The sequence below is a fragment of the Arctopsyche grandis genome, chromosome 1, assembly GCF_051622035.1.
Source record: "Arctopsyche grandis isolate Sample6627 chromosome 1, ASM5162203v2, whole genome shotgun sequence".
Classification (NCBI taxonomy): Eukaryota; Metazoa; Arthropoda; class Insecta; order Trichoptera; family Hydropsychidae; genus Arctopsyche; species Arctopsyche grandis.
In genome coordinates, this window is record NC_135355.1 from 18,196,241 (window position 1) to 18,222,471 (window position 26,231).

The following is a 26,231-nucleotide window of genomic DNA, read 5'->3' on the forward strand; positions in this document are numbered from 1 at the left end:
GGATTTGCCCTCGGCACTCATCAGAGCCTTTGCCCTGTAGGGCTTCGCCCTCGGCGCCCCCTGAGCCTTTGCCCTGTAGGGCTTCGCCCTCGGTGCCACCAGAGCCTTTGCCTTTTTAGGCTTCGCCCTCGGCCCCCCTGAACCTTTTACCTGTAGGGCTTCGCACTCGGCGCCCCCCAGAGCCTTTGCCCAGTAGGGCTTCGCCCTCGGCGCCATCAGAGCCTTTGCCTTTTTAGGCTTCGACCTCGGCCCCCCTGAACCTTTTACCTGTAGGGCTTCGCACTCGGCGCCCCCCAGAGCCTTTGCCCAGTAGGGCTTCGCCCTCGGCGCCATCAGAGCCTTTGCCTTTTTAGGCTTCGCCCTCGGCCCCCCTGAACCTTTTACCTGTAGGGCTTCGCACTCGGCGCCCCCCAGAGCCTTTGCCCAGTAGGGCTTCGCCCTCGGCGCCATCAGAGCCTTTGCCTTTTTAGGCTTCGCCCTCGGCCCCCCTGAACCTTTGTCCTGTAGGGCTTCACCCTCGGCGCCCCCCGAGCCTTTGCCCTGTAGGGCTTCGCTCTCGGCGCCCCCCAGAGCCTTTGCCCTGTAGGGAATCGCCCTCGGCGCCCCCCAGAACCTACGCCCTCGACGGTTCTGAGCCTTTGCCCTGAAGGGCTTCGACCTCGGCGCCCCCATACTTTTATTAATGTAAATATTTCAAAAAACGAAAAACGAACTCAAAACTAACACAAAATAAAAGTTAAATTCTACCGAACAAAATGCAATGCGAAACGGAAACGAAATGTAATTAGCCATCGCGGGTCGAGTGGGGGTGAATGCGATTGCATGTACATTTTACGTACATACGTAAGTCTCGTGCTGGATCGATTCGACTACAATTAATGCAATAACTTGTGCATGTTTAATTCTGTTAAAAATATATATTTTGTAAATATTCTATTTTCATTAAAATGTTAAATTTTATTAAAATAATTAGCATAAATACATAAGTTTTCGCTATTTTCAAATTTCATTGCAAAAATTCAACTAATATCGTATCAAAGGAAACAATATTTCGCAAATCTTAAACGAATGGTGCAATATATACCTGCAGTTGTGAGCGCTCGCTTTTCGAATAAAATCAATCGTCGAATTATCACTGTACTCCAATTAGAATTGCATTTAATTCTCCCAAAATACAGTCGAATGCTCGATTCGACTAATGTGTATTATTTTGTCGAGTTATTTCCCGTTTTTTTATTTAGATTTCAAACGTTGAAATTCGCGTAAATTTCTGATCACGGGTGACCCTCGTGCGTAAGTTGTGAATTAAATTTAAATAAAATAAATGAGTGATCGAGAATTGAAACAAGTGAAGTGGGTTGTTTTTGTATTGAATTTTAAATGTCGTTGTAAATTTAACACTTTAGTGGACACGACTGCAATTGCAGTCGTCACATAAAACTTGTTTATTGCGCCGGACTAGCCATACTATGCATAGAGGCGCGCGTGACAATTATGTAGTTTGCAAGCCTGTATAAACTTGCAACAATTACGTCCCCCCACAAACACACACTTTTGTCACTTGTTGTCATTTTGATTTCGATGTGCGTGCGTGCGTCCGTCCGTGCGTGCGTGCTTCCATGCGTGCAAACATCCGTCCTGCCGTGGGTGTGTGTGTTTGTTAGGGTTGCCAACCGTCCCGGATTGGCCGGGATTGTCCCGGAATTGGAATCACTGTCCCGTATCCCGGATGAATTCTAAATTTTCCCGGAAATTTTGAGGAAACTATTACATTTATTTTTATTGAGATTGACATCGTGTACATAAATCCGTTGAACGTCCTTCCAACGTACATACAGTCCCAGAATATTACGCCACCCCATTGAACTGCGTTCGCGCCCATTTGTAACGGTTATAAATAATTCACAATAAGATCTTTTGGGCTAGTTTTTTTTAAGCTCATTCTTATTTACTACTCTATTCACCAACAAAAAATAATGTTCAGACCAAGTCTTCATGGTCAGCTTTCGTGGCGTTACGACCAAAGGAGCCTTTTTGGAGGGAGATCGGCGCCGAGTGCGCGTCTCTTCATTCTATTCGTTTTCCGCGTCGGTCGAGTGAACATCGCTGTTCGCTACCGACTTTGTTCCCACCACCGAGTTCCGATCAGCTCAGCCTTGATCGGCAGACGATACTGGAAGTACAGCTTCAGTATACGTCCGGTGAGAAGTGAGGAAACCCTGGTCTCTCTTCGTCGAAGTCAGATCACGTAGCCACGTGTATTGGGTGAGGTTGTATCACAACCTCTTGAACACGTGCGCGCTAATTTTAATACGGACTCCCCCCCTTCCCCCCTGCTTGATCTCTGTGTAATTTATACAGTTGCAATACAAACAGACTTACAACCTGTTGTTATTATATAATTTCCCGCCACTCTCCCATATCACACTCACACCTACGCACACGGTACGAGAGCACAGCAGCCAGAAGCCGAAAACAGACCGCAGACGACGAGCCGCAGGTCCCGTGGAGGAAACCTCACCGCGCTTTGCCACGAGCTCTACACTTCACAAACCGACATCAGGTGGCTCTCGATTGAGAACCCCTGGCGTCCGTACAAATAATACAACATTATCCTTCAAAATGTCTTCAAAAATAAACGTGAAATGAGAGAAATGAGTTTGCTCCTGAATTACGTAAAGCATATACGAGCGTTTCTGCGAAGATTTTTTATTATTTCGTTAACAACACCGTGATTTTTTCTTTTGCTACAGCTTTACTACAGGTATTCCTCGACTTACGACGGAGATACGTTCCTGAACCTCGGTCGTAAGTCGAGGAATATATTTATATTTTTTTTTCGGTGATTTTACTTACTTTTATTAATACAGTTATTCAAATGAATTCATATTTAAATTTAAAAAAAATTAAACATCTACATCATCCGTACTTATTAATTATAAATTATACATCCTAATCACATAAGTACAATCCATTTCTTCATCTTCAGTTTGAGATACAGTCGTATGAGTTTTTTTGAAAAATGTGTCACATTTGAAAATCTTTCACTGTCTCGGTCCATCATTTCAAACTTTTGTATTCCTTGATTAATTAAATTAAAAGCAGCAGCCATTTCTTTCGATGCAAATTTGTTCAGCGGTTCCGCAGATGCGATTGATTCATTTTCATCAATATCCTCTTCTGCAACCATTTGAGTATCAAGATCTAATAATTCTGCATTGGTTAGATCTTCTGAATCATTTTCAAGAAGTTGGTTGATGTCTTCGTTATCTACGTCAAATTGTAGGCGTTCACTAAATTGTACGATTAGGTTAGTAATATCCTCGACATTTTTTTTTCTTTTTCGTATATGGAAAGAGAAACGGGTTCAAATCGATTGGTGAGTTTTTTCCATATTCCGTACATACATACTGAAGTAACTTCTTAAGCCGTTAAAGGGTCCATCCCTTATCTATATTTCTTATAGCATGAAGGATATTATAATTTTTCCAAAATTCTTGAAAAGTTTTTCCTTCTTCTATTGCTTCAATGCCTTGCGCAAATGTAATTTTTAAATAATGAGCTTTAATCTTGCTCAATCTTGTCATCGATCTAAATCACTAGTATTTTTTCCATTTGTTGAATGGGTCCGAGTCTTTTTTATTTATTATTTTAGATTTGATTGACAAAGACCCTTTAACGGCTTTACGAATTTTTTCTTTATCTTTTAAAATAGTGGAGTCCGTTGAATGTGACAATTTCAAATTATTTGCCATGTCCATCACTTTTTTACCACTATCATATTGTTTTATCACTTCAAGTTTCATTTCTAAGTCTATCATCTTTCTCTTTCTCACAGGAGTTTCTTTACCAGTCATTATCCCGTTTCTTTATCACACATTATTAATGTTCTTTTAAATAAAAATTTGAGCACTAATCAACACGAAATTGAGAAAATAAACATCCTAAAACAATAACGAACAGTTATGTAACAAACGGTAACGACCGTATGAGTTTGCGACTGGTGACGAATCCCAAAGGAATGAGTCATAACTTAATTTTTAAAACTACTGCGATGTTGCATTTCTTCCGAAAGAGAATTCCCAGTTTTCATAACTCTCATCCGCTTGAGATTTCTCAATCAACTTTAGAAAAATAATTACTTAATAAATTTTTTTTTCGGTCGTAAGTGCGAACCGTCGTAAGTCGAGGACTACCTGTATATTTTTAGGGTAAGTTGGTGATTAATTTGTAAAAAAAATACTTTCATTTATGTTTTAAATTGCTTGTGAGTCTTAAATAGATTTTTTTTAGATTAGTCGAAAAGCAATTATTTTTAAAAAGAGAAATGCAAGTATTATAGCATTAATAAAAACTAGAATGTTTTATAAACATAAAATCGCGACAACAGAGGGTGTAAGTTGTACGGCTGTTTGCAAAATAAGGAAACATCTGGAACAAAGTGGCGATTCCACAAGCAAAATGATGACAAGATATGGGCAGTGGCGTAGCTACCATTGCGCGGAGTGATGCAAAGCATCAGGGCCCATGCTCGACAAAGGCCCAAATTTCTTAACACTCAATATGAAAAAAATATTATTTTCTTTCTAAAATAATTGCGATCGGATTAGGCCGGGGAGCGTCCTGAGAGACCGTGAGACCGGTGTAAGTGGTTTTAAGGATTAGCGACAAGCTAAGTGCATGAAAGCTAAACAATGATTGCACTTCTCATACCGTGGGAATACATATCCGAATACGTGACTATACAGTAGGTAAACAGATTAGACGTCCTGAGAGATCTACCCCTTATAAGGCGGTACGTAGGCGATATCATGTCATTCTGGACTTAGCACTGACAGTGCGTGTATCTCCTTAATCATCAATAAATGCTGTGAGACGACTATTGGCCTTTTACTTGGATCCTCCACCCACCCCTATGCAACAATATATTGAATATTGTAACGGAACAGAACAGAAAATGACAAAATACTTTCTCACGTATTCCAACAAAAGCCAAGTAAATATGGATCATATTTGATGCCATATATGTATGTATAAGCTAAGCTGCGTATGACACATTTAGTTATATGGTCAATTAAAAATGAGGCGTGTAGCCGCTCGAGTACGAAAATATTGCAGAAACGATATCTTACTTTAGACGAAGCCACTTTGGTGTCAAATCGTATATATGAGAATGTTAGAAAATTACGTATTATCAATACAAAGAAATAAAATCAGAAGCAGGAAGTGGGGCTCAAATGATGATATTGAAAACAAACGTCAAAATATCTGTACGGACGACAGGGATGCTCAATCGAGAGCCCCCTGAAGTCAGTTTTGTGAGATAGCTCGTGGTAAGCGTGGGCGGGGCTGGTTTCCTCAAGGTGCCTTCCTTCGTCGTCAGTGGTCTGGTCTCTGCTGATGATGGCTGCTCTGCTCTGTCTCTTTCTATTTCGTACAGTGGGCGTGGGATGCGAGATGTGGAAAAAGAGCGGGAGATATATAACAATGAAAACAGGTAGTAAATCTGATCACAATGATTATATCTCCACGTTGAATGTACATAGAGCAAACAGGGGGAAAGAGGGGGGGGGGTCAACAAAGAAACCACGCGTGATTTTGAGGTTAGCCACGCGTAGCTGAGTTGTCTGCCTGTACGATAGCTTCAGGAGCTGTATGTGTGTGTGTAAATGCTGGGTGACCAGTGGCTGTGTATGTGTGTCGTCGTCTCTGTGTGTGTTCAGCTCGCTCTGGAGCACGTGCTGGAACAGGGCTGGGTGGGGAATTAGAAACGTCAGCTCGGGTTATCCTCGTTTATTAACGAATAGATGGCGAGCCGGGGAGTTTGCCGGCGCCTGTGCCCCTTTATGGCGGGGGCTGTGGATGAGTACGCTGGCTGGTCAGGCAAGGTAGACCAGCTACGCCAGTACCGTCTCGGCCGGCGGATGGCGGGCGTCTGTTTTGACAGATGAGCGCGCCTCGTAAACATGAGTGCGCGCCCGTAAGAGCCCAAAACACGGCCATGTGGGTTTTTGGCTCGGACATACTCCCCGGGGTTGAAATATACACAAATATTTCAAGAAAATTAACATAAGGCATAAGATTTGCAAACATCTTCTTAGGAACTAAAGACAGCCCCATGGTTAAAAGTGCAAAAAAAAAAAAAACATTATAAGCACACCGACAAAAAACCAAACCAACTACTACTACAAGGGTAAAGTGTCATTAGCAACCAAAAGAAAACAAAAAAAACTTAATGGATACAGCGTCAATTAGCGCACCACAACTACACTGGCACAAACACAAAATTAACTTAAAGGATCAAGCGTCAATTAGCGCACCACAAGCAAACCACTACTACATCAGCAAGGGCATTTTTGTCATAAGTTTCACACAGAACAAAAAAAACACAAAAGACAAAATTATATGGGGGCGGGAGAACAGTGAGTGCACCCAGGCCTAGTCGGCTGGTCAGGAGGCCAACGAGCGTCTCGCCAGCTGCCCTGTCGGTGATGCCCCTCTGAGTGCACAGGGTGATAATTCGTGCGACGCCGTCGTGCCCAGGAAGCACCAACGTGACTCGCCCCATGTTCTGCATGCCGCACGATCAGCAGTCGAGCTACTCGTTGGGCTGCCTTCCTGGTGTTGCTGTTGAAGGAGTGTGCCGCACTCCTCCAGTGACCATCTCTGCCCGCTGCTGCAGATGCTGGTGCGGTAGCGCCCGTGCTGCGGGCTGATTGAGCAGATCCTCCCGCTGTTGAGCAACCAGTGGTTCGCCAGCTAGGAATTGACCAGGAGTTTTTGGAGCTGGGTTGGGAAGGTCGGATGAAATGAGGAACAACGGGTGCGGGTTTACCGCGGCTTCTTTTAGAAGCGGGTTCCCTAGGCTTTGGCAACGGAACTCTTCGGTCCGCCGACGGATCACGAGAAGCTTTTTGATGGCAGTTCCCGGAGCGGTTGGTTGTTGGGACTGAGCCCAGTTCCCCACTAACAACCCAGCCGAACGAAGTGTTCAACAGGTGAATGGTAGAGCCCCGTTCGCTGGCGAGTGAGGGAGGAATGGAAATATTCCTCCTACCGTCTTTAAGGGACTGATGGAATGCCAAGCATCCGAGGACCATGTCGACTGCCCCCGGCGAATCAAATGTGGGGTCAGCCAGGTAAATACGCTGGGGCAACCCCAGCCGTAATTCCGACAGGTCTCTGGATGGAACATTGTTCGTAATCTTAGGGATCACTAAAAACTCCATCTCCTTTATTTTGGCATGGCTCCTCGACCCCCGAGGAGCAACGTGCAAGACTACGCCCTGGGAGATTGGCGTTTCCTTACAGCCTACCCCGACCATGCTTGCATTCAATGCATGCGGTTGGATGTTCAACCGCTGACGCAGGTCATTGGAGATGATGTTCATCTCTGACCCACTGTCGAGCAGTGCTCGACACTTATGCCAACGCCCATCGCCTCCACGGGCAGACAGCACCACTGTGGATAACAGAACGGTGTGAGGGGCTGTTGCTGCCCTGACGGTTGAATGCAGGGAATGAAGGCTAGGCGCGTGTGGCGCTTCGTTAGCGACGCTTGCAGCCCTTGGGACAGGAGCAGCGTTGAAGTGTTTGGAAGTCCGAGTAAACTCGGCGTGCAAAAGTGTGTGGTGTAGGTTGCGACAGTGGGAGCAACGAGTTTGGCTCTTGCACGCTGTTGTCTGGTGGCCAGGACGCAGGCAGTTCCTGCAGAGGTTTGCCCTTCGGACCAGGCTGATTCGCTCTGGTGGGGCCAGGTCCCGGAACGAGGAGCATGAGTGGAGCACGTGTTCACCCCGACACTTAGGGCAGGAAACTGCCTTGACTCTCTCGTGATGAGCGGGAGTCCTGGCAACCGCCTGTATGCACGGACGCGGCTGGTGCATCCTCTCGATGGCCTCGCCGTTCATCTGCACTTGGCACTGAAACCGGAGGAACGTGAGAAATTTGTTGAATGTCCAGTCCTCGTACTTGACCGATTGCTTGTCCCATTGCCGGGCAGTGTACCGGTCCAGCTTGGACGACAAGGAAGACACGAGGATGTCGTCCCATGTGACGACGGGGACGCCCATGGACCCGAGGGTGCGGGTATGCATGGTGATGTCATCGACCAGCCGCCGCAACCCTTGACCGACGTCATGGCCCACAGGCTCAGCGTTGAGCAATGCCTGGACGTGTCTCTGGACCAACAACCTCTTATTGTTGTACCGGTCCTCGAGAATTGACCAAGCGGTGGTGAAGGCCCCTTCCGCACAGTCGAGGCCGCGGATAATGTTGCGGGCCTCGCCGGTAAGACTGGCAGTAAGATATTGAAAGCGGACTGAATCCACCTTACTGCCGTCTATTGCGGCTTGGAAGCGTTGGGAGAACTGGGGCCAATCTTCGAGCTTCCCATCGAATGTTGGCAGTTCTAGTGCCGGGAGACGAATGGGTGGGTCCACTGTGGGAGTAGCGAGTTGGTCAACAGTGCGACATACGGTTTGATCGACCGGGACAAGGTCGCTTGGGGGGGAGGTTCCTCCCGACAAGGTGATGCGCTTTGCGGCATCTAGTTTGTCCAGCACTGTATCTATATATGCCAAATAGGCGTCCTCAAACTCGTCCCATGTCCGCGCGGACTCCTCCGCCTCTGTGGGCTCTAACGCTTCTAACTCGGACTGCGTGTCCAAGAAATCGAGACGCAGCTGGCGCGCCTCCTCGAGCTTATATTCGAGTCGGGTCACGCTCGGCGGTAATTGGTCGACCAGATTCGCGTTCCTCGTCAGCCTTCCCCGAAGGGCGCCACGACGACGTCGCAATTGAGTCGTCATGACTTCGAGAAACTGTGAGCGGTGAAATGATATCACGGGGGGGGGAAACCCGCGCCGTGAAACAAGGGGGGGGGGAAAACCCACGCCGTTAAACAAAAGGGGGGGGGGGGAACCCACGCCGTGAGGGGGGGGAAAACCCACGCGGTAGCTTAAATAAAGGGAAGCGGGATTACAAGATGGCGGACAGCCAACACAAAGGAATAACGGGAGAGACAAAATGGCTGACGACCAACCTGGTATGCCGACGACAGAGTCCAGCGCTGTAGATCATCCCGACTCGAAGGACCATGTACGATAGCTTCAGGAGCTGTATATGTGTGTGTAAATGCTGGGTGACCAGTGGCTGTGTATGTGTGTCGTCGTCTCTGTGTGTGTTCAGCTCGCTCTGGAGCACATGCTGGAACAGGGCTGGGTGGGGAATTAGAAACGTCAGCTCGGGTTATCCTCGTTTATTAACGAACTAGCGTTAGACCCGTTGATTTCAACGGGTGGTTTCGAAAAGGAATTGAAACTCGAATAAAAATAAAGTTAAAGATATTGAATCGACTGGTTTCGGAAAGAAATTGATGCACGAATTACGAATGAAAAATTACGAAGTGATTACGAATTACGAATTACATTTTGTGTATCGCCGACGCCTCCGGCACCCCGGGGCCTTCGCCCCCGGCGCTTCCGTCGCTCCGGGGCCTTCGGCCCCAGCGCCGCCGACGCCTCCGGCGCCCCCAATGCTTTCGGCACCCCGGGGGCTTCGCCCCCAGCGCCGCCGGCGCCTCTGGCGCCCCCAATGCCTTCGGCACCCCGGGGGCTTCGCCCCCAGCGCCCCCGATGCCTCCGGCACCTCGGGGGCTTCGCCCCCAGCGCCGCCGACGCCTCCGGCGCCCCCAGCGCCCCCAATGCCTTCGGTACCCCGGGGGCTTCGCCCCCAGCGCCCCCGATGCCTCCGGCACCTCGGGGGCTTCGCCCCCAGCGCCGCCGACGCCTCCGGCACCCCCAATGCCTTCGGCACCCGGGGGCTTCGCCCCCAGCGCCCCCGATGCCTTCTGCACCCCGGGGCCTGAAAAAACTGGGAAACTGAAAAACTGAAAAAATGAAAAAAATGAAAAAACTGAAAAAATGAAAAAACTGAAAAAATGAAAAAAACGAAAAAATGAAAAAACTGAAAAACTGAAAAAAATGAAAAAACTGAAAAAATGAAAAAAACGAAAAAATGAAAAAACTGAAAAAATGAAAAAACTGAAAAAATGAAAAAACTGAAAAAACTGAAAAAATGAAAAAACTGAAAAAATGAAAAAAATGAAAAAAACTGAAAAAAATGAAAAAACTGAAAAAATTAAAAATGTGAAAAAAAAAATTTGTTCCCCATACTGGTTGATTCATCATGTTCGGCGAGAGTTAGGACACACACACACACACCCACACACACACACACAGATTACCGTCTTTATATATATGATAGATGGCGAGCCGGGGAGTTTGCCGGCGCCTGTGCCCCTTTATGGCGGGGGCTGTGGATGAGTACGCTGGCTGCAGCTGGTCAGGCAAGGTAGACCAGCTACGCCAGTACCGTCTCGGCTGGCGGATGGCGGGCGTCTGTTTTGACAGATGAGCGCGCCTCGTAAACATGAGTGCGCGCCCGTAAGAGCCCAAAACACGGCCATGTGGGTTTTTGACTCGGACACTGCCTTCTGGACGAAGACAGACCAGGCTTCCTCTGGTGCACACCGGACGGATACTGGAGCTGGTCTCCAAGTATCGTCACAACCCACCAGTCTCGAGCTGGTGGTCGGTGGCAAGGAGCGAGGGCCACGTAAGCACCCAGTGTTTACGCGCAAAACTTTTATCGAACTACTGTCAGTGTGTGGGCAAATCGCTGTCTGTAAGGGTGGCCAGCACAAAAATATATCGGCCAAATCGTGGGTCGTAAGGCCACGAAATCCGATCATCAGACACGTAGTCTGAACAATATCATTAACGTACATCTACTCGCCAAACCCTTTACTTACTAAAGTTTTGTAAGCGTCGAGGGGTAGCTACCCGTGGAGAAGAAACCAAAACAAACCCGGAAGAAAAAAAATCTGAGTATGGCTGCTTTAGTAGCTATTTAACAGAACGACAACTTATATTTAATAGTAGTATTCGATTTTTTTAATAAATATATTTTTGGTTCAAACTTTGTTCTCCCATGGATTCTAAATAAAATAACCATATATAATGTTAAGTGAATTTATACTTTTTCATTTCATATAATTTTCATTCATGTCCGCAACCGGGTCGGATTGCGCCCAATGACCTTTAAACATCATGCTCGTGAATTTACTGGTGATCTTCGGTGAGTACTATATATTTGTTTAATTTAATATTTTGACACATTATTACATAAATATACATACATACATTATGTGTATATGTATGCATTATACGTACATACATAAATCCCCTTTTTATTCCAATTGAAAACATTTTCAAACTTCGATTTAATTATTAATTTTAAAATTTTTATATGTAGGTAGTAAAAATAGTATATCGAATTAATCAGTACACATTACATAATGCAATTTAAGTATCAATATATTTACCTATAGTATCGTCTAATATTTTTTCCCAATTTAATTCTTCTTGTCTTAAATTCTTAATTTGTTCACTTGAGAAGCTAGAAAATAATCTCGGGGATTCTCAAATTTCATATTTATAAAAAAAAATGTTTTCGCAAATGCGAAAAAAAAGTTCAATTGCATGTTTTCATCTTTCAAAAACGTTCAATTACACTCCCGATGTTTCATGCAAAAAATACTCCCATATTGGCGTACTCATTACATACCTCCTTTACGTTTCACATGGCTTTCTTGTTTTGAGAGTTTGTTTACATTCTTTAAATTTTCGGTTCGCATCCATAAATTTCTAAGATTAAATAAAACACATCCGAAAATGTAATTAAATAAAGTAAAAAATATCGCTTTGATTCATTGATTCGTTTTTTACAAATAGTTTGTACCGTCTAGTAATTATTCATCGAAACAATCCATTATAAAAATAACTCCAATTACATTTACATTATGTAAAAAATTCGGATGTGACCAACCTAGGACTTTATCTATCAACGTATTTGAGGAATACATATAAGAAGGATAAAAAACAAAATTCGATAATCGAATATACATATGTATGTATGTACATACACGTTCACACATACCGGCTATGAGCATTTTCAATACAAATTGAACACAAATGTAGGAAAACTTACACAAGACTAAAGTTCTACTTCCGGCTTACGAATTCCGACCAAAACCTTTTCAACTCTATTTTAGTACAAAAATAATACAAATATAAATTTTCAGCTAAATATGTTCAGGGCGTGGAAAGAATCGTTGTCACAACATTTTGGACTTTTCTAAGAGGAAAAAATCCCGCTTCTGGTTTATTATATTCAGTGATTTTTTTTTATTTTCATCACATTGATACAACAATTATACTTGAATTTTTACGTGAAGAGCACACATGTTAAAGGGGTCGAAAAAATTGAACAAGAGTACACTGCCACTTCTGGTTGACGGATGCTTGCCAACTTTTATACATAACTTGGTAAAATTTCTGTTCAATAAATTAAAGGATTTCTTAGAAAAACATAAAAAAAACCTTGTTTCTCTAAATTAAAAGTACTACTTTCGGTTTAGGAAAAATATTGGAGTATAATAATAATAATTTCTATTACAAGTAAGAAATTTCAGTCCGATTTGGAGTGGCTTGGGAGATAATTTAAATAAAAAAAAAAAAAAAATTACGATAACTTAAAAATTTGAAAAAAAATTACGGGATATCGATAAAAATTTCAGTAACCAATGCTAAGTTTCAGTGCGATAGGGCGAACAGTGTTCAAAAATCCCCAAAATACACTGACACACAGAAACACAGACACATTTTTTCTAGATCACAAAAACGTGATCAGTGGTCGATTCTGAGATCGAATCAGTTAAAATATGCTTCAAATATCATTGCGGTTGAGCACAATATCTGCGACACAATACAGGCCGTTTATACCATTTCGTGAAAACGGCAAGCCGGCGTCAAAACGGGTGGCAAACAAATGGACTATTACTGTCATTGCTCATCCCACCATTTTTCATTATATAATTTTGTTTTATGTTTTTTTCCATATCATTTTTAAAGAAGTTTCTTACCAGCACCATAATTCCGGTATTCAGACTAATTTCAGCACCGGGATTCACGGTACCAGAAAATACCGGGATCCCGGGATTGGAAACCATAATGGCGAGAGACTGACCCTCCTCTGCGGTCGAAGGAAAACTCCCTTCGGGAGGTTGGTTGGCACAATTGCCAACCTAAGCATTGACACTGCTGCCAACTGACGGGACGATGAGGAAGACGTAACGTTACAATTTAGAATTTCGTTTTGGAGTAAAACTTTTTTATAAAATAATTGTTTGGATTTCAATATAAAATATTTTATTTTTTGTACACATTACAAATTATTCTGCTAGTATTAATAACATAGATATGAATACCAACAACTTAATCGATTTTTGCTTAAATATAACGCAAAATACTGTTTTATTTTCATCTCTACTAGGTCATATGTATGTATGTACCGGTAGCGTATCATGAAAATATCTGTTTTTGTGTATTGTACAGTGAAATTATATTTCAAGTGAAAATATATTTTCAATAACGTTTCAGTGAAATCATAACCAGTTACATTTTCAGGGTTGGTTTTATTCATTTAAGATTAGATTGTTAGGGTTGGTACTATTTAAGGGTTAGGATAGGTTAGGTTAAGTAAGGGTTGGCCCTATTCATTTAAGATTGGGTTGTTAGAGTTAAATTTATAGAGTTAAACGTTGTAAATTCATTGTTTGATACATTTTCAATGCTTGAATTGGTGAAAATATATTTTCACTTGAAATATGCTTTCATTGTAACATATTCAAGAAGACTAAGTAACATCATACAGAGTCCCCTTGTATTCTGCTCACGCACAAGTAAGTAAGGTCGTGCGACAAAAACAGAGGGATGATGACGGCACGCCACTGGTACGTACATATGTATATATAAGACCGGTCTCCGTGACGAGACAGAATTTTAAATTACAGAAAACGCAAATATCGGAAGGCAAAGATCGAAAATCGAAAGATCTTAAGTCGAAAGATCAAAAAAAAAATGGTGCATGGTAAACGGTACATACTCACTTAATTTGCGCGAGCAGGATACAACAGGAACAAGAGGAACAGGCTTTTCCTCCCGTATTAATGTGCGCGCGCAGAATACGGGAGGAAAAGCATGTTCCTTTTGTTCCTGTTGTATCCTGCTCGCGCATATGAAGTGAGTATGTACCGTTTACCGTGCACCATTTTTTTTTGATCTTTCGATTTTCGATCTTTGCCTTCCGATATTTGTGTTTTCTGTAATTTAACATTCTGTCTCGTCACGTGAACCCATATAATACATACTACAATTATCAAATTTCAGAGGAAATATGTTGAATATTCCAATTTCAAAGTTAAATCAGTCACATCTTTACAAAAACTTAAAAATAAATTTAAAACCTAGGTAAACATTTCAACAATATGTCCCTTAATTTAAGTCGTAAGTTTGGATCTGTGCTTAGAATATGCGTTGATAAACCATCTACTTGTATTAAAGTGTCTTCTCTTTGTAAATGAATGATACATCCGTTTGGTCCTCTTTCTACTTTGGCATCGGTGATTCCTTCCTGTGCCAATTTTCGCACGAATTCGTCGACTTCTAAATTACTCCACTCGTATTGTACGCCTTTTAACACGTTTTCCATTGAGGGCGCCACAAGCTTTGAATCCAATGAATGGGAAGTGGACTCTGCATCTAAGGGCATAATATGATGTTGGTTATCTCGTATAGTGAGTAAAGCTGTAATAGTGGCAGCATGTAGTCCAGGTCGCAATTCTTGTGGAGATAAAGATGCAGCTACTTCTGGTGCCATAAAAACTCTGTCTTTTCGTCGTTTTAAAGGTAAGCGTACTTCGTTTCCGCGCTTAAAAGACAATACCGGGCGATCCTAAAAGTATTATATGTTTTTAATTATATACATACATATACATATTTAAGTATTTCCAAATACTTCGTAGCTATTACATTCAATTTTTATATGTACCTCAATAACTAATGTAGATTTGGGAGGAGCATTCGACGGTGGAACGACATATGGTTCTGGTGCGACTAAAGCTTGAGGTCGTAAATCCTTGATGAGTTTGTTTGCTTGGGAGAAATTTAATGATGTGTCAATTGGACAATGAAAGGCTTTCATTGCTAAAGGTTGGAATGGTGCCAATGCTTCAGTGTATGGAAAATCAGGTTCTTTTCGAAAATTAAATAAAATAAATTAGTATTACATAAAATGAAATAGAGGATTAACCAAATTTCTGGACTCACCAGTAAATATAACTGCATGTAATGGATTTGATCCCCACATTTCAATAAAATGAACGGCATCACCAAATCTTAAACTTGGATGGCCGCAAAATACAACACATGGCTAAAAGTGAAAGTAATTGTATTGTACATAACCACAAATCTTTTTCTAAATAGATGTGTATTTACCTGTCTGAATTCCGTGCTGAAGCCATCTGCATATATGTGCTTAAAATGTTTCAGACGAGCATTCTTCACAAGAAAAGCATGGGGAAAAGGTTCTTCTGGAAGATAAACTTTACTTTGTTTGGCACTTGAAAGCCATTCAGCCAATATGTTGGAATATGCTAAAGAAGAATCAGCAACAGGAGAAATAAAAAACATCGGAATCTGAGTTAAGCCACTACCATCTAAATGACCCGAAAGACATTCAAATAAATCATAGACCACTCCACTAGGATAGCAAGGAATCAACACTGATCCACCTGCACGCAAAGTCATAGCTAAAAATAATAAATATTACATAGAATACAAATATTCCAAGTACACGTGTATGTAATTTTTAAAAAACAATTAATGTTTTACCAGCATGCATGCACAAGTCGCCTAGCATGTTATCTGGGTTGTGGGCAGGTGTTTGGGTAAGTCCTGCAATTATAAGTAAGTCCGCATTTTTGAGTGCAGCTTGATTGATAGGTTTAGGATGAGTTGTCAATGTGCTGGAGCCACTGACATATGCCACCTTTTCGTGGGAAGAAGTTATCACCCAGTTGCTTGAACCCAAACAAAATCCTGAACTTACCGGCATAACTGTCAATGCTCCATAAACATCCTAAAATAATGAAAAATTATTTTATTAATTAATCTTCCAATATTAAATTAAATCCAACGATTGTGAGAAAAACTTGCAATTTTTTCATCATATCCAACAATACGAACTCTAGAGAGTGCTTTAGCTAATGTTTCTGTATTGTATAAGCGTTTCCAAGATCGAGGCTTAAGAGCCTCACTAAGAGGAATCGGCAGAAGATGTAGTGCTTCTTTCCATTGAGTGGCTACTGCCGCTTTGGGTGCTTGATCTATGAACTCTACCAATTCTTCGAGAAAAAATCTAAAATTTTAAATGATAACACAGTTATTTTACAATTCATCTCAAATTAAAACAATTATGGTATTGTATATAACAATAATAATTACCGTCCAATTTGTAGAGTAGGTTCTGTTGCATAAACAACTCCTTTAAATCCAGTTCCTTCGGTGATGAAAGGTAATGCCATCATACAGGTGTAATTTGAAATCAGTATAACATGAAGTTGAGAGAAATCTATTACTTTGTCTAAAGGTGGGCAAAATTCAGGTGCACTGTCTACGAAAACACGTCCACAGCAATCTTTGAGTTCCTTTGAATAAATTCGTAGCATATAAAAAAAGAATTCAATTTAATGGCGATTAAAATTATTCAAATACTCACTCCTTCTAATAACGGATCATTTATATGAGGTGGCATAAATGAAGGTAATGACGATAGTCGGGCACTCGGCACCAATGGTAGTGGTAAAAAGCATAGTGCCGAGTGGGCAGATAACCCACAATCTAACATCAAATATAATTCTTTAAAACTAATCACTAAACATGGTTTAGCAGCGTCGTTACTTAAACTATACTGAAAATAAAAAAAATAATGAAAAAAATTAGTAGATCAACATTTTTGCAGTATCGTTTTACAACGCAATAAAAAATGAGGTTAAGAATTTAAAACAGGTAATATCTTCTTCCGATTTACTTCACGGTTGTCTATAACGGTACATGAAATAAAAAAGGATATGTTTAAAGTAATTTTACTCACCAATTTCATTTTATCTCCGTATAGAAAAATCCACTGGAAATAAATTGTAAACCCGGTTTCATCTGACAGCTCAGACGCCGCTCGTGTCAAATCAGTCGAAACATAATAGATTTCATAGCCACTATCTGTATAGATATTTACGCACTTTGAATTTATTAATTTTAAAATCTACGTACTATTTTTTGGGAAGGTGTACATTTATTTATCGACTATTTAAATAGGTGCAATTGCAGAACTAATTTTGTTCTGACGTCTAACACCTACTTAAATATTAGTCTTATCACATTAAATTTGAAGTATTATGAAATATCAATAGAGTTACTGGTTTATTACTTATTAGTAATTGATCTCATACTGAGAAAATAAATTTAATATCATATAATAGGGGTATTATACTCGAATATAAATTGTATATGATTTTAACTGAATAATTCAATAGCGACTCTTTTAACGCGATGCATTATACAAAACAAATCGTAATTATTTTTTCAACACTTTTATACACACCAAAACCACGAAACAGAAATAAATCGCAAAAGTTCTAGAATTGTCTAAACCCCGGAAAAGAGTGTGGTCATATATGTATGTATATAATGGCATTTTGGTCCGCTGGCAACATCGGGAGATCTGTCAGTGCGCCAGCGATAGTGATTGTAGTGGTCGATTAGTATTGTAGTAGTCGAGTCGAGTAGTGTGATGTGGCGATGAAGTCGACCAGTTTGATGAAGTTTTGCGGTTGCGGTGAAGGTGGCTTTTGTGTGGTGGTTGCTGTTGGTGTTGGTTTGCTTTCGTTTCTGGTTCCCGTTTGCCTCGGCTCTGGGGCTGACATCGCCCTCGACGCGAAGGCCACCCTACTGCATCGCATCGACAGTCTCAATCTACTCATCTACACCTGTCTCCTCACTCTCACTGTCCTCACTACCTGGGTGTTCAAACACCGTAGAGTCAGTTGGTTGCACGAGACTGGTCTGGCTGTCATCTATGGTAATGTCAATTTGTTTTTACCTTTTTACCTTTTGTCACACTTTTAGACCAGTGGTATCAAATTAAAAGACGACAAATTATTTTTGTTACATATTTGTGGTTACATATATAGAATTAAAATAAGTATATACATACATATATGTATGTATGTATTGCGCTAAATAATTAATTGTCTTAAATTCAAAGACAAACTTTTTTTATCAATGTGTCTCTAAATACTATATATATATATATATATATATATATATATATATATATATATATATATATATATATATATATATATATATATATATATATATATATATATATATATATATATATATATATATGATAATCTTGGTTCCCAGTTGAAATTAAGAATTTGCATAGCGATACATTTTAAGAGCTTCTTTGGTGAATATTTCACATATCCCAGAGTGAAATTGTAAATGAGTCAATAAAATTTATCCCTGTGAACTTCAACAAGTGTGTGCTTTTATTTCATCGTAAATAGACACAAGAATAATATTGCTAAATGTGCGTAATGATAAGACACCCACATAATACTCAAAGTTTGGCGGAAAAATGGGACAGGAGGTAGAAAAAAGTGCGTTATTCAACTTATGTACGTATAACTGACAAATACTGTTGACTCATTAACAAATTTACTTTAGGTATGTAAAATGACACCTATATATTGTAAATAAAAAAATAAATATGTAACAATTAGTTGCCGATATTGTTAGATGTATTAAATACATACATATACACACACACACACACACACACACACACACACACACACACACACACACACACACACATACACACACGACATATATACGTTCCTGAAAATCTGGAGCACTGTAACTAAATGTATTTATACATATGTACATATAAAATTTTTCGTCACGTTCCACTGTTAATAAACTCTATTATGTTTTATCTGAATTCTTACACATACATGATGATAGCTAATCTATTTATCAGTGCAATTGTTACATTATTGTTTACGATACTATTTACAGGATTAATTGTTGGTGCTATTATAAGATATGCAGGAACTACCAGTAAAGTGTCACACATTACAGTGACACCAGAAGCCCAAACAAGATACAATTTGTCACTTCCACCAGATACATTATGGCTGAAGTTTCCGGGCAACTTGCAATCATCAATTCCATCTGGTATGATTTAATTGCTGAATAGGCTTTCGAAAATAATTCTTGTAAATCTTATGTTTGTTTTCATTTAGGTCCCGGTTCAGCTGCGCCGTTACCTAATAAGACCTACGCCTATTCTTTTACTGGTGAAATTGTGGCATTGGAAGACAATGAGATTGATTTAAAAGCTACGTTTGATCCAGAGATATTTTTTAATATAATTTTACCGCCGATTATATTTCATGCTGGATATTGCTTAAAAAGGGTTTGTTCTACGTATGTTATAATATTTTTGATGTAAAGCTATCTTAAAAAATCCTCATTTTTGGTATACTTGTATTTTCAGAAATATTTTTTTCGTAACCTCGGGGCAATTCTAACTTATGCCATGATTGGTACTACAATGTCATCTTTTTTCATTGGTCTTTTAATGTATGGTTGTGTACAGTTAATGCCTCCTCATCTCGCTGGTGGATTCACATTTCTCGATACTCTCTATTTTGGGGCGTTGTTAAGTCCAACCGATCCACTTACAATTCTAGCCATATTCTCAGATCTTCACGTAGATGTAAATTTATACGCCCTTGTTTTCGGTGAAAGTGTACTAAATGATGCTGTCGCTTTGGTTCTAAGTGGGTGAGTAATAGTAATTTTAATTTTGCAACAATTTTTATATAGTCGATTAAAATAAATTGACTAACGATCGCATTTTATTTTAGAGCCATTCAAAATTACGGTGAGCGATACGCCGGTTCCGGTGGGTTCGAAACCGTCGCATTCTTCAAGGCTTGCGGAGACTTCCTTGGAATATTTACACTTTCGCTTTTGATTGGCGCAATTATGGGTTGTCTCACAGCTTTGATATCCTTTTTTACATACCTCTTCTTAGCTTGCAAACGATTTGGTCGTGTGACGAAGTTTGGGTTCTTATCCAATCGTTTTCAAACCTTGTCATTTTGCTCGGTTTGGTCATCAATATAAATGGAAGTATCGTCCGCCATTAAGATGGTGAAAAATAATTACAGAATCAAAATATTAGTATGCTGTTCTTAAAATTATTTTTACTAAGTCAAAACATTTCATTATGCCTTGATAGTTTTCCTTAGCGTTATGTTTACTTGACTAAGTTCACACATGTTCGAGATTTTCCTCTACTTGAATCTGCCTTATTCGTATTGATGTCGTATAGTACATTTTTAATAGCAGAAGTAGCTGAACTTACGGGTGTGTATAATGAAAATTATCCTTCTTTTATTAATTTAACTGTTTTACCTTCATGTGATTTTGATACCTACAATTTTATTTTACTACACAGGTGTTGTGGCCGTCTTATTTTGTGGAATTTGTCAAGCTCATTACACATATAACAATCTATCTGAAGATTCTAGAGCACGAACTAAGCAAATATTCGAGCTGTTGAATTTTCTTGCCGAAAACTTTATATTCACCTATATTGGAGTGTCTATGTTTACGTTTCCAAAACATCATTTTGATCCATGGTTTATAATGGCTGGATTTGTATCCTTTTTATTTTTCATATGTACATAGTTAGCAAATTAACATGTACATATGGGCCGTTATATTTGAAAGTGGCATAAGTCCACTTTTCTTCATTTCAAGAAATATTTTGCGTTTAAAAATAAAAATAATGGTGGCCTGTAATACGTTTATTCTGCTTTTCCAAGATTCTGGACATATCGAATGAAAATAAGTAATAACAATTTGTGAATTAAGTATTTTAAATTTTTTAAATTAACAGAAATATTGTATTTGGAACTGAAAATAGGACTACCGCCACTTTCAAATATAACGGCTCATATAATTAATTATCAATTTATTTAAGTGAATAATAATTTCCTTATATATATAAAAAAAAAGATATGTGCTGCATTGGGCCGTGCCATAAATATTTACCCGCTGTCTTTCCTTTTAAATTTGGGTAGAAAACCAAAAATTCCTTGGAATTTCCAGCATATGCTGTTTTTTGCAGGTCATTACATTACTGTATTAATTTTTATTAAAAAGTTTATGTTTATTTTGTTTAATTGTTTGCGAAAATTCATTATTTTATTACTTGATACCGTTATCATTATAGGTTTACGTGGGGCTATGTCGTTTGCATTAGCTATTAGAAATACTGTTTCGGAGGTTCGACAAGCGATGCTGACCACAACTTCACTTATCGTGATATTTACCGTTATATTTCAAGGTGGCGCTACTTTGAATGTACTCAACTGGCTAAAAATTCCGTTAGTATATTGACATTTAATAAAACTTATAAAGATTATTGTATAAGTGTATTATCAGTTTATTGTGTTATAATTGTACATATTGTGATTGTGTTATTCGTATATACATATATACATACATATGTATATTTCGTTGGAGATTTTTTATGTATTCACAATATGTACATATATTCTGATTTATAATGCTATGTATAATTATTTGATGCAGTATTATAAAATTATTTGTTTTAGAGTTGGCATAAATGAAGAGACAGAAGCGTTACCTTATCAAGGAGTTAGAAGTGTATGTAATCATTATTTATTCATACTATGTATGTACATACATATATTTTTGGTTAAAAATCTCTAGTGTTTGTTGCTTTTGTACTGATCCTAAACTAAAATATTTAATTTTTCTGCACTCGACTTTAATAATATTTCATACCGATATCATATTTTCACATAATTCTATAATTTAAATATTTTTCATTTGACGATATTAAATAAAAATAAAAACAAACAAAACAAAGTAAATAAAAATAAAAACAATTTTTTTCTATTATTCTTGTGAATTTAAATATTATGTATTTTTTGTTTACGTAAAAATATTTCTGTCAATTTTATTTGCCTAATGAACTCTATATCGAATGAAACAATTTCATATATTAGATTATATTATACTGGACATTTATTCTATATATATATTTCGATATTTATATATATTTATTTTGATTTATCATCGCCAATGAAGCTTGTGTGTTCAATTTTGGTGTCCTCCGCCTTACGGACATGAAATTTCTCAACATTTCATTCCCATGAACAAGAGTTTGTATTTTGTATGTAATAATAAATTCATAGATTTTTAAGGTATTTAAACTTTACCTTTGAAATATTTTAAAAAACATAAAAATCAATTCTTATTATATAATTTTGTAATAGTTTATGTTTATCTCGTAAAATAATTATTTCATTATGTAAAACATTTTCTTATGTACATATAAAAATTCGAAATACACCGAAAAAGTCGAGAAAACGAGTCTCGAGAAATTTCAAGTCAGTGGAACGGAATAGAACCGTTCAATTTATATACATTAGTACATACATTTTTCTTTTTATTGTAATTGTTTAATGTTTTTTCTGTTTGTTTTATTTCGACTAATTTTTGTTTCATTCGATATGCTGCTGTTCCAAAAGGTTTACAACTCGACGGAAAATACCTCTGCGGTATGTAACCATGTATAATTTGGGTTATTATAAACTAAGCACTTTTTATGTTAAAGCTTGGCTTCGATTATTTTTACGCTTTCATTCCATAATAATTGTGCATTTTGGATTATGTGTACATTTTTTTGTTATAAAAACAGTCATAAAATTCCCACTACATGAGATTAAAATTTTTCAGTTACAACTTAAATAAGTTTACATATGTATTTAGTTGATGTAAATGTATTCAAATATTTTTTAATAGTCAAATTTTAAGAAAGTTTATTCACTGGGTATTTTCAGCCTATGGATATGGGATTACATTTACACCAAATGGACATCTCAAGACGTAATAGTGATGTGGTAATAATCAATACATAATATACTAACATTTTCTATTTACTATTTTTCTTTGCACTGGGAATGCTCTGGCTTGCTTTTCTCTTGATTCTGTTTATGCTACGTTTCATATCATATTGTCATTTATTTAGATTTTTCTTTGTTGACTTTTTATATACATACTATTTATATAAAAAGTCTATGTATCTGGTAATACTACTAACTATGTATCTGTAATACTACTAACAACTAATATTGAAAGTTTGGTTTTTATTTTGAATTTATAGCCTTTTTGCATGTCTACTGTTGGGGTAAATTGGAATGCATCAACCAATACTATTGACTTGCCGACACTAACCGTAGGTTAATTTTACTTACATAGATATAAATGTGGTGATGGAGCTTTTTTACTTATGTGTATATAATCAGGAGTTTCATAACAAATTTTGGACTAACAAACAGTAATTGAGATATTTTGTCACCGGCTTTATTTCATATCCAGATATTGATTGTTTTACTTTTGATGTACGAAGTGTGACAATTGAAATATATGTATAAACACACATGTGGGATTGCACACGTCCATTTGCATTGTTGGAAGTAATCAATTATAAAAATGAATTATCACATCTTTTATGTTGAATTTCAATATGAGATCTGGTAGACGATGAAATATCTGATGAAATTTTTGTACTGGACTAATATTTATTTGTATTATAGTATTTTTATATAATATAATATGTATATATATGTGGGTGGGATTCCTGAACAGATGACGCTGTTCAGGACCACGATGGGATGTGGCGGTGGAATTGAAGATCAAACACGTGCGTTTTCAGTCATGTTGTTTATTAAAACGACACCACGCGGTGGTTTAGCGACCAACCGCCCCCAGTGGAAGGTTAACTTCTACTAACTGTAAAATAGCGGTCCTTTCGCGCCCTCTGCCACTTTTCCATCCCCTCTCTACAATTGGTCGTAACATACCCTTTCTCAGCCATAGCCCATACATCAGCCTTTCGTTTAATTCCAACACTACATATATATACATGTTTATGTACTATGAAGTATCTGCTAGGGTTGTAGTTGTTATTTTATCGTGGCGTTTGCAGTCGGTAAAGTGTTAATATGTATATATGTACATGCAAATGTATAAACAGTTTATTTAAAAGGGAAGAGTTGATACATTACTACAACCCTGGTAATAGCACAATCATACTACATATAACATTTAGGCAACATATTTTATCATTATAAGATTTTTTTAACTTTATTTTTATTATTTGCAAATAGGAAACCTTTTTTTACTAAACCTTCCTCATTTTTAATTTTATTAATTGGTTGTAAATGCAAACTTAGTTCAAATAAGTATTAAGATAAAATACTACAGTTCTAAGGTCGTTGACTGGTGGGGGGTTAAGTTAAACTACTATTTTTACTTTATCTCTGTACGTAGCATGTCTGGACATAATTCGATATGTCCAGAATCTCAGGCCACCAGTATTTTTAAATATTATTAAACGAAATGGAGAAAAGTGGACTTATGCCACTTTCCAATATGCTTCAAAACAGCTCACTTGTACATGTTAATTTGCTAACTACATACATATGTCAAAATTTAATGTATTGCTTATATGTAATTGATTATTTCGAATTTGGATTTTTATTTTATGTACAGTTTTTGTCTGTATTTTGCATGTCCAATAATAATAATCTTGGTGTATGTTTTTATCTTAATTATGAAACTTGCAGGAACCTAATAGTCGACGCACTTCAAATGGAGGAGACAAGGCTTTATTGGCCCGTGTGTGGGGAGGATTAGATTCTCGTTACCTCAAGCCATTGTTAACTCACGCTCGTCCAACACTTTTGGATACTCTGCCAGTATGTTGTGCACCGCTGGCGCGACTTTTAACCACTACTCAACAAATGACCCAACCGGTGCAGCCTTTTTTTAACATATTTAAGTATGCACAAGTTTTAAATGATCATTGTATTGCTAAATGTTTTAGGATACTACTTTGAAGCATACGGATTCCGATTCCGATTTGTGTATTGAAGACTCATCATCAGATATACGTCGGGGACCAAGGGTAATTGCTAAATTTTATGTAACCGTGTTCCATCGTTGAATTTACGAAGGCTTTTTTGCAATTTTTATTTTTATCTTCTTTTTTTTCAGAATCAAACAAACGACTTTAGTGGAAATGTTTAAGATGTTATCCTTTTATGTTGTGATATTTTATTATAATTAGCAAAATTTATTCTGTAAACGTTATCGTTGCTTTGCGATTTTTGTAGTTTTTGTTGTAATTGAATTTTACTTTAAAATGTCAATTGTGTAATGAATTTTTCCTATTTCTTGAATGCTGCTAGCTGGAACCTGTAGGTCAGGTAGCAACACGCGTGATTATGGATGGTCTTACCGGTAGCAACATTTAAATATTTGCAATGTTCAGGCTGTGAAACTTCATACAATATGAAAATATTATGAACGAGTTTGTGCCAGAAATTCTGCTTATGGATTATCATAAGCTTAAATTTAATATAAATTATAATATCTACATATATATATATATATATATATATATATATATATATATATATATATATATATATATATATATATATATATATATATATATATATATATATATATATATATATATATATATATATATATATATATATATATTTATATATGTATTCAGTGTCAATATTACCAAATATATATATCACTTTATGATTCTAGGTTGATATTTATAAAGATCTTATAGGTCATATTTATCTTATACAATTTTATAAAAGACGTTTATATAAATAGCTATAAATTTTTCATAAAAAATATTTAACATTTCTCTTAAATATAAAATACATACATAATATTGTATTGGCTGTCAAGTGTGTTTACATTGCATATGCACTTTTAACTCCAAATATAAAATTAGAATATATTTGAACGTAAATAATTTCCTATCACGTTAAATATGTGTTTCAATGTGTTTATATCTACTAAATTAATGTGCTTAGCACGCCTTTGTTTTTTCACGGATTTTACCAAAGATGGAAGTGTTGTGTACATGAGAGGAATTCACAATACACATACAGATATGGTAAAATCTCTGCATTGTGAGTTTTTTTTGTCTATTGAGACATTTATAGTATTTATGTACATTAATATGCACAAGTTGCGAATCTTGAATTAATTTTTAGATCTACAAAATGCATACAATTTTTATTTTAATTAGTCCATAATTGTATGACAATTATCTGATTT

The 26,231-nt window shown here is 37.9% G+C and overlaps 3 protein-coding genes across 4 annotated transcripts in view; 1 reads left to right on the forward strand and 2 right to left on the reverse strand.

The window, feature by feature from the left end:
• The window catches only part of LOC143912339 (uncharacterized), a 976,232-nt gene that overhangs the window by 168,684 nt on the left and 781,317 nt on the right, over positions 1 to 26,231 (reverse strand). The window lies entirely within an intron of this gene.
• Positions 14,271 to 17,142, reverse strand: IntS9 (integrator complex subunit 9). Its single transcript, XM_077430101.1, has 9 exons — positions 17,056 to 17,142; positions 16,681 to 16,872; positions 16,407 to 16,609; positions 16,119 to 16,320; positions 15,795 to 16,041; positions 15,399 to 15,712; positions 15,231 to 15,333; positions 14,953 to 15,155; positions 14,271 to 14,856 (listed from the first exon to the last, which is right to left on the reverse strand). The coding sequence occupies exons 1-9, from the start codon at positions 17,062 to 17,064 to the stop codon at positions 14,362 to 14,364; spliced, it is 1,968 nt and encodes a 655-aa protein (XP_077286227.1). The 5' UTR covers positions 17,065 to 17,142; the 3' UTR covers positions 14,271 to 14,361.
• Nhe3 (Na[+]/H[+] hydrogen exchanger 3) lies at positions 17,685 to 25,537 on the forward strand. Of its 2 annotated transcripts, XM_077435266.1 has the most exons (15): positions 17,685 to 18,039; positions 19,050 to 19,208; positions 19,277 to 19,449; positions 19,531 to 19,820; positions 19,904 to 20,045; positions 20,303 to 20,408; positions 20,500 to 20,702; positions 21,063 to 21,174; positions 21,280 to 21,433; positions 21,665 to 21,716; positions 22,607 to 22,636; positions 22,919 to 22,978; positions 24,707 to 24,895; positions 24,967 to 25,047; positions 25,137 to 25,537. In XM_077435266.1, exons 1-15 carry the CDS (start codon positions 17,760 to 17,762, stop codon positions 25,167 to 25,169), a joined length of 2,064 nt encoding a protein of 687 aa, XP_077291392.1. In that variant the 5' UTR covers positions 17,685 to 17,759; the 3' UTR covers positions 25,170 to 25,537. The 2 variants fall into 2 exon arrangements, with proteins under 2 accessions (XP_077291392.1, XP_077291472.1); XM_077435346.1 differs by lacking the exons at positions 22,607 to 22,636; positions 22,919 to 22,978.

Bases quoted from the DNA above. Each gene is read 5' to 3' on its own strand.
- IntS9 (XM_077430101.1), bottom strand. The intron at 16,321-16,406 runs GTAATTATTATT...TTAAAATTTTAG, and splicing joins CCTACTCTACAAATTGGACG to ATTTTTTCTCGAAGAATTGG. The intron at 15,156-15,230 runs GTGAGTCCAGAA...ATTTTCGAAAAG, and splicing joins ACATGCAGTTATATTTACTG to AACCTGATTTTCCATACACT.
- Nhe3 (XM_077435266.1), top strand. From the start codon at position 17,760: ATGAAGTCGACCAGTTTGATGAAGTTTTGCGGTTGCGGTGAAGGTGGC. The intron at 19,450-19,530 runs GTTTGTTCTACG...TTGTATTTTCAG, and splicing joins CTGGATATTGCTTAAAAAGG to AAATATTTTTTTCGTAACCT. The intron at 25,048-25,136 runs GTAATTGCTAAA...CTTTTTTTTCAG, and splicing joins ATATACGTCGGGGACCAAGG to AATCAAACAAACGACTTTAG.